The sequence below is a fragment of the Chinchilla lanigera genome, unplaced genomic scaffold (genome assembly GCF_000276665.1).
Source record: "Chinchilla lanigera isolate Chin_1 unplaced genomic scaffold, ChiLan1.0 scaffold00036, whole genome shotgun sequence".
Lineage (NCBI taxonomy): Eukaryota > Metazoa > Chordata > Mammalia > Rodentia > Chinchillidae > Chinchilla > Chinchilla lanigera.
Genome location: NW_004955437.1, coordinates 8,332,766 through 8,348,618, shown reverse-complemented (window position 1 = coordinate 8,348,618; position 15,853 = coordinate 8,332,766). Strand labels below are relative to the sequence as shown.

At 57.6% G+C, this 15,853-nt stretch overlaps 1 protein-coding gene across 2 annotated transcripts in view; it reads left to right on the top strand.

Moving 5' to 3' along the window:
* LOC102021914 (chromosome unknown open reading frame, human C6orf132) overlaps positions 1-11,039 on the top strand; it is a 25,294-nt gene extending 14,255 nt beyond the window's left edge. The window contains exons 3-5 of one of the 2 annotated variants that reach the window (XM_013516785.1): positions 6,594-6,660; positions 7,657-10,390; positions 10,610-11,039. In XM_013516785.1, coding sequence (XP_013372239.1) covers positions 6,594-6,660; positions 7,657-10,390; positions 10,610-10,700 — 2,892 coding nt within the window. In that variant the 3' untranslated portion in view covers positions 10,701-11,039. Of the gene's footprint in view, positions 1-6,593; positions 6,670-7,656; positions 10,391-10,609 lie in introns of both variants that reach the window. The other variant, XM_005389717.2, reaches the window with a different exon arrangement.
* The last annotated feature ends 4,814 nt before the right edge of the window (positions 11,040-15,853 follow it).

Here is a 15,853-nt window from a genome sequence, read left to right as displayed (position 1 = left end):
AGAGAGAGAGAGAGAGAGAGAGAGAGAGAGAGAGAGAGAGTGAGTTTTTGTGAGGTGTGTGCTAGGGACTGTCTTAGTTACTTTTCTCTTGTTGCTGAGACAAAATACCCTGACAAAAAATTAGGAAGGAAAGGCTTATTGAGCTCACAGTTGGTGGAGGTCTCAGTCGGCAATCAGCTGGCTCCAAGGCAGGGTGGCGTGGTGAGGGGCAACAGCTCAAGGTGGCAGAAGACAGCTTAGACAACAAGAGCAAAAGTGGGGAGCGCATGAGAAGACTTTCTGTCCCTTATATCGTGTGTAGGCTACCAGCCCTAGGGTGGGTGTAGCGCTCATACCCATAGTCCCAGCACTAGACAATGAATCAGTCACGAACTCTAGATTCAGCTTCCTCCAAAAGGCACCCCCATGACTGCATGAGGTTTTGTCCCCCAAAACTGCATGAGGTTTTGGAGGACATCCAGACACAAACCATAACAGCATAAACCCAGGCCTTAGGCATGCTAGGCAAGTGCTCTACCTCTGAGTTGCACCCCCAGCCCCAGATACTATCTTTGCTTTTGCTTTTTTTTTTTTTTTTTTTTGAGGCAGGGTCTCGCTGTGCAGTTCAGGCTGGCCTTGAGCTCACTTTGTAGTCCAGGCTGGCCTCGAACTTGCAACGATCCTCCTGCCTCAGCCTCCCAAGTGCTGGGATTACAGTCATGCACCACCATGCCCGGCTGCTTTTGCTTTTTTTGAGCCAGGGTCTCACATTATATAGCCCAGGCTGGCCTCCAGCTCCTGGCAATCCTCCTGCCTCAGCCTTCTGAGTGCTGGGATAATAGGTGTGTGCCACCATGCCTGGCTACAATCTTAGACAATGAGGTTAAGATTGCAAATCTGATCTGCTAACTCTGAAATTTATGTTCTTCCCACTCAACTACCCATAATTAAAAAAAAATTGCATTGGGTGGTTTTTCTTTAAATAAATGCAATCCTTCATTGTTAAGGACCGAGAACCAGAGACTGCACTTCTCTCCGCCCACAGGAGATTTGCATGTGAACCCCATGTGGCCTTAGCTTCTGGGTGTTGTCCCAGTTCGCAGTACCTGGATGAGGAAGTGCTGAGACCCAGTTTCGCCAGGCTGTGTCCGCAGGGAGAGCCAGCATAGAGGGCGGAAGCAGCTGTGGCAGTGGCCAGGCTGGGCCCCAGCCTGCTTGGTGCTCACCCCGCTGCCCTGTGCTCTGCTGCCCCAATTGGGGTCCACCTGCTCTTGACGTGGCTGCCACCCTCGAAGGCCACACCTGCCCTGAGAGTCCACAGCACAGGTCAACCCCCTCCCAGACCCCTGCCTACCATTCTCCCACCGAGGCGGGGCAGTGGGTGGGACGTTGCCACCTCCCCGGTGACAACAGCAGGGGTGCAGGTGAAGCTCGCAGGGACCTCCGGCCAGCCCTGATGCCGGCCTATGGCTCCCAAAAATGCAGCTTCCCTTGCCAGGCATGGTGGTGCACGCCTGTAATCCCAGCACTCGGGGGCTGAGGCAGGAGGATCGCTGTGAATTTGAGGCCAGCCTGGGCTACAAAGTGAGATCTTGTCTCAAAAAAACAAAGAAATATGCAGGCCCCCGCCTCACTCCCCACTTCCTCTTGGGAGCCAGGCAGCCACTCAGGGGCCGTGGCAGCTGACTGACCCAACACCCTGTCCTTCGCGGGTGGCCCAGAGAATCCAGGTCGCCACCCCCGGCACACAGGTGAGCAGGTCACAGAGGGATGCTTGCGGGCCAGGACACCGTGAAGCATGCCCACCCAGGGGTGGGACACTGAGCCCCGGAGAGGGGTGACCTCAGTGTGCGCACACAGCTGGCCACGCTGGCAGCGGAGCTCACATTTCTGTGTCCTGTGTTCTTGCTCATGGGGTTTGCTTACTCGACGGACATGTGTCAGGTCACCCAAGGACTAGCCGCCCTGCCTCAGGTACCAGCAGGAAAGGGTTGGACTGTGAGGTCCCCACATTGGCCCTGCCCCTGGCTAGCTGCGTGACTGCGGACAGTGTACTTGGCTTGCCCGTGCCTCAGCTTCCCCATCCGTACAATGAAAACGATAACCTGTCTCTCGGGTTCCTGTGAACTCTGACTGGGTACTCGGCGAGGTGACTTGTATGCAGGAGGTGCCTAATAAATGTCAGCTGGGAGAGTGAGGCTGGGGGTCTGCGGACTCACAGAGGAGGGAGGGAGGGGCCTTGGGAGTGACTGTAGGAACTGGGGCCAGGCTGCGCTTGCAGGTACGGTAACTAGGGTGGGGCCTTGGGTGTGTCCGCCTCTGTGCCTCAGTTGCCTCTTCTGTAAACAGGTGCCAAAGGGCGCCAGCCTCTTTGAGTCGCAGCACACAGGAAGTGGGTTGGGGTGGAAGGTCTGGGACAGCTCTGGGACACAGTAAGGGCTGGACGAGCGTGGCCTGGCCCTGTGGAGGCGGTGGCACCTGTCCTGAGCAGCTCCCCCTCCCTGCTTTTCCTTTGGATGTTCTTTTTTTTTTTTTTTTGGTGCTGGGAATTGAACTCAGGACCTTGCCAGGCAGGCACCTGTGTGGCTCTTTAGATGTTCTTAATTTTTTACTTTTTTATTTTTGGTCCTGGCTGCTCTTTGGATGTTCTTAATTTTTTACTTTTTTATTTTTGGTCCTTTTTTCTATTTTCTTTTTTGGTACTAGAAATCGAACTCAGGGCCTTGCATTTGCCAAGCGGGTGCTGCGCCACTGAGCTATATCCCCATCCTTATTTCTGCACTGGGGATTGAACCCAGGGCTTTTGCACTGAGCTATATCCTCAGCCAGTTTTTCATTTTGGACGGGGTCTCCCTAAACTGCTAATTTGCCCAGGCCAGGCTCAAATTTATGATCCTTCTGCTTCAGCCTCTCAGAGTGCTAAGACTGTAACTTTTTTAATGGCAATGCTGGGGGTTGAACCTAGGGCCTCACACATACGAGGCAAGTGCTGTACTATTGAGTTACACCTCCAGCCCCAGTTATTAAAAAATTTTATAAAATACATATAACATAAAATTTATCTTTTTTGATTTTTTTTGAGACAAGTAATTCAGTCTGGCCTTCATCTCATGGAGATCCTCCTACCTCAGCCTCCCAAGGCTTAACTCACCACACTTTGGCAAGTTTACTATTTGAAAGTGTACAATTTAGTGGCAGTAAGTATATAACTTTCTAAGGAACCCTAGAATGCAGAAGAGTTACAAAGAATGGTGGGGAGGAGTTTGACCACATTTTGTTAATCTTTTGTTTCTTCTCTTTTCTATGTACACTTTGTTTCTTTCTGAGCCATTGAAGAGCAAATGGAGACATTGTGTCCCTTTGTTCCCACTAGCTCAGTGGGTATTTCCATCCCCTAGGATTGGAGATCTGTAACATTCTGGAATTTAGTGTTGATGCAACAATGTTGTTACCTGATACACTGTGTTCAGTTACTGCCAATTGCCCCAATAATGCCCTTCCTGGTACACTCATGGCGGTTGTGGAATCCTAGACTGATGCTGCATAGATCCCTCTTTTTTCTGTTTTTGTTTTTTGAGACAGGGTCTCCCCTATTTAGTTCAGGCTGATATCCAAATCACGGTGACCCTCCTGCTTCAGCCTCTTGAGTGCTGAGATCACACACCCCTGGAACAAACCCTCATTTTATTTTTCTTTTCTTTTCTTTATTGGTTGTTGCTGTTTTTGAGACGGACTTGCTGTGTAGTTCAGGCTGGCCTTGAACTCACTGGTCAAGACCTTTTCTTTAGTGAGGCTTCTCTGCTTCTCCTTGGTTCTTGGAGCTAAAGGAGGAGGGCGGGAAATTCAACACCTATGGACATTGACGTTGTCCACATCTACAGTGTCCAGGCCAGCACACTGCATGCTACCAGCTTGGGTCCCTCTAAGTGCAGACTAAAAAGTGTTGGTATACCCCCCGCCCCACCCGCCATGGAAAGGGCTGCTGGGGCACAGGGCGCTGGGGTGCAAGAGGAGGAGAGGCCGGGCCAGGACTAGGGACTTGGGACCTTTCAGCGTGGTCCCCCAGCTCCCCAGAGGACCTGAGTGCTGCGGTGCTGTGCTGGGTGTGGCCTCTGGCCCCTCTTGTGGGTGGAGAGACCTAAAAAGCTAGAGCTCTGCCTGAGCTGATACTGGCAGCCACTCAAAGCTGGCCTTCTGCCCTGTGTTCACAGAGTGCTTTAAGATCAAAAGTGAAGCCAATGGTGTACCTGAGGCAGGCAGGGCTTGCCTAGCTGGGGTTCCATCCCTAGCACCCCACAGATAAAAATAAAAATGATCAATCAAGGCCGGGTGTGGTGGTGTACACCTGTAATCCCAGCTACTCAGAAGGCTGAGACAGGAGGATCACAAATTCCAAGTCAGCCTGGGCAACTTGGTGAGACCTATCTCAAGATGTAAGAGGCAAGGGGTGAGGACTGTAGCTCAGTGGTAGAGTGTGCTGGGCTCAACCCTCAGCACTGCAAAAATCAGCAAAGAAAACAAAAACAGAAGAGATGAAAGGCTGCACTGGGAGCTCGACCTCTGGGCGGTGAGCTCCTCCTACGCCTTCCTGGACACATAATTACTACTGTGGGAGCAGGGAGGGGCTTCTAGGGTTCAGCATCCTGGCTTTGATGCTTCACAGTTTTTCAACCTTGTAGGGGGCAGGGTAGGAAGAGTTGATGAGATGCGTGTGGAGGCTGAGGCTGGAGGATCACTGTGAGCTCAAGGCCAGCCTGAACTGCATAGTGAGACCCTGTCTCAAAAAGATAAAGAAAAAAAAGTTGATGGACTACCCTGGTTCCTGGGCTGGGGATTTTAGGCCATTTGTCTCTCTCAAGAGCCCTGCAGAGCAGGAAATTGCATCTCCACTTTTTGTTTTGTTTTGTTTTTTTGAGACAGGGTCTCAGCAGGTAGCATAGGCTGGCCTCGAACTCAAGGTGATCCTCCTGCCTCAACCTCTCAAGTGCTGAGACCACCAAGCCCCGCTCTGTTTTCACACGGGGGCGGGGAACGGATGGTGATGGGTACACAGGAGAGGCGAGGTAGCCTGAGGTGACATCGGTCGAGCCGTTGTGTTGTGCTGGCACACGGCCCATGCATGAATGTGTCCAACCGTTGCTGTCCCCGCCCGACCCTGAAGGCGCAGTCTGCTTCAGGTCAGAATCAGGACGCAGGGCCCACGGGGGTCACTCGACCGTGACTTGTATGCGTGTGGTATCGAGGTCTCGGATGGCCCTGTCCCTGGCCCCTGTTGTGGACAAATGTTAAAAATCAGATGCGTTGTTGTCCACATGGATCAAGCAGAGGCAGAAAGGAATGAGATGATGGTGTGAGGCTGTACGGGCTTCAGAGTTGTTTAAGAAAGGAAAGATGAGGGTTGGGCACGGCAGTGCACACCTGTAATCCCGGCCCTTGGGAGGCTGAGGCAGGAAGATGCCTGAACTACATAGGGAGACCGTGTCTCACCAAACCACACCAAAACAAAACAAAACAAAAAAAGGTAAAAAAAAAAAAAGGGCTGGGATGTAGGTCAGTAGAAAGGAACGAGAAATGGGTCTGGAGTGGGACCACAACCACCCACCCCCAGCATCTGGTGCTCGTGGACTCCAGGTGTGGCACCGAGGGAGTGGCTGTCCGGGCTGCAATGCAGGATGGATGTGTGGGTGTGTGGGACAGGAGGCCAGGTCGCCAGGAGCCACGGAATGCTCTGCCACGCCTCACAGGGACAGGAGTGCGGACCTGGCTCACATGGAGAAGCGGCACGCAGAGCGAGTGGGCCGGGCGGCTGTGCACCACAGCCTGCTGAGGTTAGCGAGCGGGGTGCTCTGTGGCTCTGCTAACACCGGCTCAGCGTGTTCCCATCCACTTTTCTGTAAGAACCTCATGAAAATGGGGGGGGGGTGCTGAGCTCCTCCCCCCTCCCATGGTGGCTGCCGCAGATGCCTCTGTGTGTGTGTTTAGTTAAGACAGGGCCCCTCGCTGGTGCAGACTCCGTGCCTGCAGCTGGCCTGGTGGCCGGAGTTATGTGTAACCCAGGATCAATAGTCCTGCTGCTCCGTGGCCCTCAGGCTCAGAGCAGTGACAATTTCATGAGACTAGGGCTTGTTCTCAGCAGGGGTCAAGCAGGACACCGTGTCTTTGTCTTTAAACACAAGCATGAGACACAGTTGGAGCCCTGCCACACGCCCCCTGCACTCCGCTCGGTCAGGGACCCCATGCTGCCTGTAGCTTGTGGAGCGGGGTCATCAAGAGTGACACAGCCCACTAGGCCGGGGCTCTGCCCTCTTAAATGCACGTGTTCCGGTTTTAACAAGCTCAGGAACAACATGACACAGCCACACCACCCTGCGGGTTTCCAGGCATTCAATGGCCTCGCTGCCATGATTTAAAAATGAGCTGGGGGTGGTGGCGCATGCCTGTAATCCCAGCACTTGGCAGGCTGAGGCAGGAGGATCTTTGCTGTGGGTTCAAGATTGGCCTGGGCTGCAAAGTAGGCTCAAGGCCAGCCTGAACTGCATAGTGAGACCCTGTCTCAAAAAGAATGAATGATCTGTCCTTTCCTCATCCCCTGATCTCTCTCTGGTCCCTTTCAGAATGCCCAGGAGAGCCATGGGCTGGCTGTGCCCACCCCCTCTGTCCCTGAAGATTTTGCAGACAAAGGTGAGACAGGTAAGAGGACTCGGGCTAGGGCTTGTCCGATCTTTCTTTCCTTTGGCTCAGAATTCAAAAGCCAAGCACGGAGCCAGGCATGGTGGTACATACCTGTAACCCCAGCACTCTGGAAGGCTGAGGCAGGAGGATCCTAATTTTAAGCCTAGCTTGAGCAAATTTAGTGATGTAGACCCTGTCTCAACATTAAAAAGTGAAAAATGTTTTAAAATAATTAAGTGACACAACCAATGGTGTCAGACGATCCTTGCTATGGGTCCGTGCCCTCACCTTGGCCCTGTCCACCTGGGCAAGTCCCCCAACCCCTCATGTCTGCTCCTTTTGGGGGCATCAGTGAGTATAGCAGGGGATTAAGTCACTTGTCACACCGCTGCTTAGAACTGGCTGGGAACTTCCGTGTCCCTCAAAAGAAAGGCCTTTGAGGACCCCACGATCTGGCCTGTCCCTTGCTTTCTGGCCCTTCCCAAAGCCCCCTTTAACACTGCAGAGCACCGTGCTCTGGGAGTTAGCGCTGGCTGCCCCTTTAGGAGGCTCTGCTATCGTTTGCTCTGTTTTGTTTTGTTTGTTTTTGAGACAGAGTCTCACTATCTTGCCCAGTTGGCCTTGAACTCACAGGGATTCTCCTGCCTCAGCTTCCTGAGTGCTGGGTCAAAGGCAAAGCCACCATGCCCAGCTGGTGCTCTATTTAGTGCTATATCCCAGCTCCTAACTCAGAGCCCGATGCCTGGGTTCCCTGTGGCTGTCAGCGGCAGCCCCTTCCCCAGCTCCTTGCTCTGCTAGGCCCTCAGGGGAGGGAGGCCAGGCCAAGAGGGCAGCAACGTGAGCTGCTGGGCCAGGGCCACCAGTGCGCAACCCTGTGTGCGGCTCCCCTCCCTCGCCTCTCCCATGGGACCCACAGCCGGAGGCTGCTGCTCCTGGGCAACCCCAGCCCAGCGCACAGCAGACGGTGGCAAGGCCACCTCTCCATCCGCCTCTCCCTTCTTTCAGGGGGCAGCTCGCTGGTCAACGGCAGCCTCCGGCTCTACAGCTCTGTGGGGGACCTGAGGCCCGGACCCTATGGCCAGGACACACTCATCCCCCCTCCTCCCCCAGGCCCAGCCCCAGGGCCACCCCAGGACTTGCCACAGCCTACAGGGGAGACCCCACCACCGCCCCCTTCCACAGCTCCCCCACCTCCTCCCCTGGTGGTGGAACCCCCACCGCCACCCCCACCCACCCCGCCGTCCACACCCAGCCTGCCCGACTTCATCCCACCCGCGCCTCCCTTGGCAGTTCTGGCCCCCCCGCCACCCTCTGTGCCGGCCCCATCCCCCCCAGTTCCTGCATCTCCTCACACAGAGGGGACTCACCTCTTTCCCCCTGGGGGGGTCACTAAGTGGACACCAGAGGTGGCCCTGAATGGCAGGCAGCCAGAAACCCCCAAGATTAGCCCCCCTAGGAGCCCTGCTGAGCTGAGGAGACCATACCCTGAGACCCACCTCACCGTCCCCCGTTCATCCAAGGTCCCTCCCCCAACCCCGGTCCGGACCTCATCCATCCCAGCTCTGGAAGCCCAAGGGGCTGCCCCAGAGGAAGAGGGCGCCCTTCAGAAGGCCCCCGGCCGCCTCCCACTGCCCCCCAGCTTCCACATCCGCCCTGCATCCCAGGTGTACCCAGACAGGACCCCTGAGCCAGACCACTCTAGGGAGCCCGGGGCCGGGGCTCCACACAGCCCAAGACTCAGCCAGGCCAAGGCCCCCACAAATAAACCAGTTAGGCCTCCGCCACCTCCCCCAGCACCTCCACTTCCTCCCGCCGCACCCCCTCTACCCCCTCCACCCCCTCCACTGCCTTCTGCTGAGCAGGCAGCCCCCGCAGTAGCTGGTTTCCCCAAACTCCCCAAATCCAGCTTCCCAGCTCTCAAACCCACGCCCAAGTCCAAACCTAAACTCCCCGCCCCAGAGCCCGTGGCCTCCTCAGAGCCCAAAGATTGGCGAGATCCCGGGCAGTTGGAGCAGCTGCGGAGCCAGCTGGCAGCCTATTTCTGTGGGCCCAAGAGGGAGGACAGAGCCCTCGGTCCCAGGCCGGGCCCCGCAGTGGCCGCTCAAGACAAGGAGGGCAAGAAGAGCCCGAGTCCCCCAGGGGAGGCGACCTCCCAAAGCCTGCCTGACAAGACGCCCTTGGGAGTCCCTGAGAAGAGTCCCAGCCTGCCCCTCCCGCCTGTGGACTATGACCTCCAGGACACCCCCATCCCCAGTGTCCAGCAGATCCGGAAGGAGCTGGAGGCCCGGCTGTCTGCATCTGCAGAGAAGGACGCCAAGCCCAGCGTGGGCTCTCTGCCTCCCAAACCTCAGCTAGAAGGAGGACGCGGCTTGGTCAAGGAGACCAATGATGGCAAATTCCCTAAGCCTGTGGCCAAGGATCCGCCGCCTTGCTCCACCACACCACTGCAGTCCACGGCCACCGCTGGGCCAGCTGCTGCTCCCAAGGGCACCCCTGGGCTGGCCACACCCCTGGCCACCCTGAAGCCCACCATGCCATCCCACCCGATGGCAGAGAAGGAGCCAGTTCCAGCTGAGCGAGGCGGGCAGCAGGAGCAGCCGGAACCTCAGGAAGGCCCAGCGCCCTCCCAGCCACGGTCAGAAGCACCTGCGACAGGGGTCACCGGGCCACTGGCACCCAAAACATCACTGGGCCAGGAAGAAGTGCGGCTCCTTTACAAGCCCCACGGCCACCAGAGCAGCCCCAGCTGCGAGGCTGCCACAGGGAGGCCCACGCTGGCCAGAGGAGCGGCCACAGGTCCAGCAGGGCCTGTGGAGCTGAGGGGACCTCAGGACCGGCCGGCCGCACCCCCAGGCCCGTCCCCGCCTGCTGACCAACTGCTTCGGCACCCGGTGACTGGGGAGGTGGTGGAGCGCGGGTCCCCCATGGCCCTGCTCCTGGCAGCCAGGCAGAGGGCACAGAAGGGGCGGCCTGGAGGGGTTGCCCAGGGCCGGTCCTCCCTGCCTGGGAGCCTTCGAGGCCGCGGCAGCCCGCCAGAGCCCAGGTCAGACGGCGTCTTCCACACAGACTGCAAACCCTACTCCTTCACGGTGGTCCCCAAGGAGGCAGAGAAGGCCATCCTGCTGCCCAGGTCAGCACAGCCTGCGGTGCCCGGTGAGCCGAAGCCCCCAGAGAGCACAGAGCCAGCCTCGCTGCCTCGGTGGACAGCAACGCAGCCCCACACCCCCGGGGGGACCTGGGACAGGCCCGTCCCCTCCAGCCTCCCCCAGGACCCCTTGCTTCCCAGGTCCCTGTCCTCGCCGCCCTCGCCTTTCTGCAGGAGGCAAGACGAGGATGAGGAGGAGTTCACTTTCGAGGTCATTCCACCACCGCCAGAGTTCAGCAACGACCCTGCGCCCTCCGCCCCCAGGGACCTGGGGCGGCCGCCCGCCCTGGCCTTCCCGCGCGCCCTGGCCTTCCCGCGCGTCCCGGAGCGCGGCTCACCCGGGGGCCGCTCGCTCATCAAGAAGCGGCTGTACATGGGTGAGCCACCCCGCGCCCCCGGGCCTGGCCGCAGCCAGGGCGCCCCCAACGGCCCCGCGCCGCTCCGCATCCCCTCGGCCGGACGAACACACCCTGCTGCCATCCACAGCCGGCGGATGTCGCTAGAGGGCGCAGTGGCACGGGGCACGGGGGACGCCAAGTACAGGATGCCTGGGGACACAGCCGGGGAGCACTGCCCCTCGCCCGCCATGGGCAGGTGAGCTGGGGCTGGGCTGGTCGGGGCGGGGTGGGCGGACTGGGGAGGTGATGCGCCCGGGCCGCTGGCCTCTGACTCCTGGGCGGACGGGAGGGGACCTCGCTGCCCGGAGGGGACTCCCTTGGGCCTCGCTTGCCTGCTGCGCTGGTGCCCTGGGGGACAGGGCGGGGTGAGGGACCAGCAGTACAGGAACCTCATGGCTCTCTCGTCCTCCCCCAGGTCGCACATCAACACGTTCACCGTGAGGCCCGGGACGCGCCATCCCATCTCCTACGCCTACCCGCGTGCCCACCGGAAAACCATGTCCTGAGCCCTCGCCCGCAGCTCCGCTCCGAGGGGCCGGGCCTGGGAATCTGTCACTGTGGGGGGTGGGAGGGTCAAAGCCGGTGTCAGACAGCCTGATCCGGACGCGGAGGAGTCTTCGTTCCCCGAAAACAGACAGATCTAACCACAGCGGAGCCCAGGGAGGCTGTTCCCAAAGCTCCGTGTGGGCGCGGCTGGGGACCCTGCAGATGTGGGTGGGGAGGGTGAAGAGGGAGGAGAGGGGCAGTCTCGCAGACCCTGAGCCTCCGCTCCCTGGGACTCTTTGCTGTACTGAGATTCACTGAGAGCAGTTTCTCAAGCGCCGCCTACTGACCAGGTTCTAAGATAGCTGGGCGCAGGGGGTCTCCCATCCCCTTGGCCCTGCGCTTAGCTCCACGGAGGCCCAGGCAGAGAGACTTGGTGAGCAGGGACAGCAGGCCGAGGATGAAGCTGCTCTCCTGTTCAAACGCAAGGAGCCACGAGAGCGGGGGCTGACAGCAGAAGCCTGCACGGCCAGGTCTCCTGTGGGGGTTCCTGACCCCAGCACTACCAGTCCCCCAAAGTCACCTATGGAGGCCACGATGCTGGCAGACCTCGGAGGGCGGAAGGTAGGCACAGAGGTCCCAAAGAAGGTCACTGTTGGCAGGGAAGTCACGAGTACAGGATGGAGCAGAGGTGACCTATCAGTGCGGTGACCATTTGTCCTTTGCCCAGACAGCCCAGACTTATGCTTGTTTTCCAGTGAATTAGAACTTTTTTTTTTTTTTTTTTTTGTCTTTTTGAGACAGGATCTCCCTATGCAGTTCAGGCTGGCCTTGAGCTCACTGTGTAGCCCAGGCTGGTCTTGAACTCACAACGAACCTCCTGCCTCAGCCTCCCAAGTGCTGGGGTTACAGGTGTGTGCCCCCACGCCTGGCTAGAACCACTTTTTAAGTCCAGCTTGGCACGACATCACGAACAATCATGTTTGCTGTCAGTGTCTCCAAGTTAGAGACCAGGGCTCAGGAGGAAGGGTGGGGAGTGGCCCCTCAGAGGGGGAGCCAGGAAGCAGCTTCCCATGGGAGTTTTAGCCGAGGTCCTGGCCACAGGGCCAGACAGCAGATGAACCACTTCCAGGAAGAAAGTGCGGGGTGGGTTAGCACCCTGGTGAGCCTGGCCAGCCACCCTGAGGGGAAGGGTCTGGGTCCTGTGCTCAGGCAGCACCTCTACCCAAGGCCAGCCCTGGCTCTAGAAATACGCGTGTTTCCCGGGCCACGGTTTACAGAAGAGTTCACTAATTCACCTGCTGTGTCCAGGCTTGAGGAGGGGTGTGGCCGCCCGGCTCTAGGCCGCTCTGGGGTGGGTGGGGCAGGGCTTGGTCTCGCTTGGCTTGGGAAATAAACAGAGCCAGTTGAGACTGGCCTCCTGTTCTTTGGCTTTGAGTGATGATTCCGAGCTCCTGGGTGTGGGAGATGCGGGCAACTCTCCTGGGAATGGGAGCACAGCAGGCCCAGCCCGGCTCTCTGTCTGTCTGTCTGACCGACTGTCTGACCGGCCTCAGGTTTTCCTGTTCTTCAGATCCCTCCAGGGCAAGGAGCAAAGCCAAGGGCTGGTGATAACAAACTGTCTCTTGGACTGTTGGGAGCCCCTTTCTTCCAGACAGGATAGCAAGGTTTACCTCCTAAGGCTATGTGAAGATTAGAGACAGCCACAAGCTCATCTAACAAGGGTTTGCCTGGGTGCCAGGCGCCGGGCACTGTACTTGGCCCGGGTGTGCAGCCAGCCCCATACGGACCTGGCTCCCGTCATGGCAACAGTGGTGTAGGAGAGAATAAAAAGAGCGCGTAGAAACATCAGAAGTGAAGCTGGTGCCACCAGTGATCCCAGCACCGAGTCCACATCATTGGGGAAGAGATGCTGGCCCTGGGAGGGCGCTGAGGTGCAGAAGAGCCGGCTGGCCCCACACTGCCCTGTGCCCATTTTCCCCGTCCTGGTTGGACTGGCCCTGGACTTCCAGGAGGGGAGAGTGGGGAGAGTGAGCAGGGAGTTCCCAGGTGGCACAGCCACACCCGGCCGCACCCTGGTTTCTGCAGCCTGTGCTGCTCCCTGGGTGGGCCCAGTCCCACAGGCCAGAACCCACAGCCTCACCTTCTGGCTGGACCTGGCCCAGCCCAAAGCTGTGCCCAAAGAGCCGCAGGGCAAGGGCCCATCCGCCTGGGAAAGGTCGCTCCCTGCCTTGTAAGCCCCTCAAGGCCGGCCCCTGAACTCCCTGCCAGGCGGGGCTGCAGAGCAGAACAACTGCAGAGCTGCACGAGTGAGCAGGCTACCGTGGTGCTGCGCTGTCAGGCCGGTCCTGACCTGCCTGCCCCACCCACCTACTGTTCATCTCCGCGTCCCGTCATTAGTGTGAGGGGCTCGGCCACCAAGGCCAGGCGTCCAGCCTGCTCCACCTCCCTCCCTCCCGGGCCCAGGGATGCCTGGGCTGCAGACTGCTTCTCTGGGACACAAGGTGGGGCTGGCAATGGGTGTACGGTGAACACCCAGTCTGCACTGAGACCAGACCCGCAGGCAATTTCAGGGCCCTGCAGCTTCCTTCCGATTTGGTGCTGATGGGCCCCTCCTCCCTGCACCCGTCCTGGAGACTTTAGCAACTTAGAAGACCCAGCCTCAAAATAAGAAAGGGCTGGGATGTAGCTCAGTGCAGGGTTTAAAGACCCACGCAGCCAGAACACTTGCCACCATGCTGCCATCCTCCGGAGGCCCAGATGCTCAGTGCCTGCAGGTGCCCTCCCCAGCCCTACCACAGCTCTGCCCCGTGCTCAGCAGCAGACACTGCTCACCCGATGGACCCACAGCACCTTGAGGGTCTCCCACAGCGCCCCACGCACTGACGTGCTGCTGTCTCCCGCAGCAGTTTATACACATCTCAACTCAAGGGCTGCCTCTCACAACACAGTAGCCCCAGTGCCTAGTGCTGTTCCTGGCCCAACTCAACATGTTTGCTGAATGAATACGTTAGTACTTTGTTTTGGTGGTGGTACTGGGAATTGAACCCAGGGCCTTACACACACTAGTCAAAACTTTTACTTCTTTATTTTTTTGTTTTTTTGAGACAGGGTCTTGCTACGTAGTTCAGGCTGGCCTTGAGCTCACTATGTAGCACAAACGGGCCTGGAACTTGCAGCAATCCTTCTATCTCAGCCTCCCCAGTGCTGGGATTACAGGTGTGCACACTATACCCAGCAAACCTACTTCTGAACTGCATCGCCAGCTGCTCTGTATGTTCAGATAAGTTCCCCAGCATAGCCTGGAATTTGTGATCCTCCTGCCTCAGCCTTCTGGGAAGCTGGAACTGTAGCATTTGCCACCATCCCTGGCTAATGTATGTTAGTACTTAATTAAATATTGTCGAGCACTCCTCAGGTGCTATAAAGGTCTCTCTCCCACGGACATATGAACATCTGACCCTGCTGTTTCCAGATGTGTGTGTCATCTAATCTGCTGAATTTGTAGGTGGTGCGAAAGTACAGTTTTAAGGCTAGGTCCCGGGCTGGGGACTTAGCTCAGTGGCAAAGCGCCTGCCTGGCAAGTGCAAGGTCGTGAGTTCGGTTCCCGGTACCGGAGAAAAACCAAAAAAAAAAAAAAAAAAAAAAAAAAAAGGATAAGTCCCTAAGGTTTCATCACAAAGGTATCAGGGTGCCTTAATGCCGGGACTCCTGCCTGGTGGGCCAAAGCTCATTGCCCTCAAATGGAGAACCAGGAGCTAGGAAACAATGGTACAAGGTGAGGGCATCAGAGGTTTTTGTTGTTGCTGTGTTGTTTTTGTGGTACTGGCAATTGAACCTGGGGCCCTCTCACTAAGCTACATCCCCAACGCTTTATTTTTTGAGACAGGATCTCACTATTCAGTTCAGGCTGGCCTTGAACTCACAGCAATCTTCCTGCCTCAGCCTCCCAAGTGCTGGGATCACAGGTGTGCAACACCAAGCCTGGCTGTCTGGTTCTTAGAAAGGGCTTTAGAAAGGGCAGCGGTAGCAAATTCATGGCACACGGGGGCTGTTTTTAAGACAAAAGATGTTACTGTATGAGTTGTTTTTTTCTAAACTAAAGCCTCTGTCCCCAAGCTGGGGAGGGTGTGACAGGCCTCTTGGATTCCTACTCTGAGAGGGACAGAAGTGAGAATAGGCTTGGGATTCCCCGGAGGTGACCACAGGTCACTGTTCGTCTGGGAGGGACTCCTGAGCACCACAACTCCGCTGCTTTTTGTCTGCCTCAGCACCACGCTGAGGACTTGCTTGGTAGCCACGGTCCCTCCCGGCCAGGACTGAGGCTGTCATTCCCCCGCGCGGCTGGGGCAGTGCACCTGGTGGCTCTCAGCCAAGTCCCTCCCTGGGATGTCCTTGCTCGATGGCCACCTGGCCAAGGTCATGGCAGCCACCATCCCTGATGGTTGCCTCCTCACTCAGGACCTTGAGCAGGGCGGGTGTCTTGTGGCCCTGTGCCTGGTCCCTCCTTCCCCACAGATGCCCACTCAGGCTGGGCTGGGTGTCCCTAGTGTCCGTAGTGCTGTGATTACTCCGTGACGCCCACAGCCAGGGAAGCTGGGGACCTTGCTCTGTGTCACAGAGCAGCCTGGAACTCCTAGCAGGTGGTCAGCCTCGGGCTCTGCGGTCCCGCTTAGTTCCGCCTTCCAGAATATTCCTGTACTCCAGCCTCAGGGAGATTACATACACAGAGGAAACAGTGACAGACCTTCCAGCTCAAGGGGAGAAGTCTCCACCAGCCTCAGTTCTTTTCTACCAGCTCCTTGCTGGAGCCTGCATTCCCACTCAGTGCTTCTCACTGGGGTAACCCCTCTGGGGGGACCGCTGGCAACATCTGGGGACGTTCTTTGGTTGACACGCCTAGGGGGAATGTCTTCTTTCAGGGTGCCTCAAGAGAAGGTCATGGCTCCCACTGGCCCCAGCAGGTGAGCTCACTATGTAGTTCAGGCTGGCTTCAAACTCACAGCAATCTTCTTGCTTCAGCCTCCCAAGTGCTGGAATGGATTACAGGCGTGTCATCATGCCCAGTGTGAACCTTTTTAAAGTACAGAGGCTCCATGAGTTTTCCAAGGATTCTAGCTGGTTCTTCCCTTGGATCTCTGGAAAGGAAAGCTGAGCCCAGCACAGCTGAACCCGA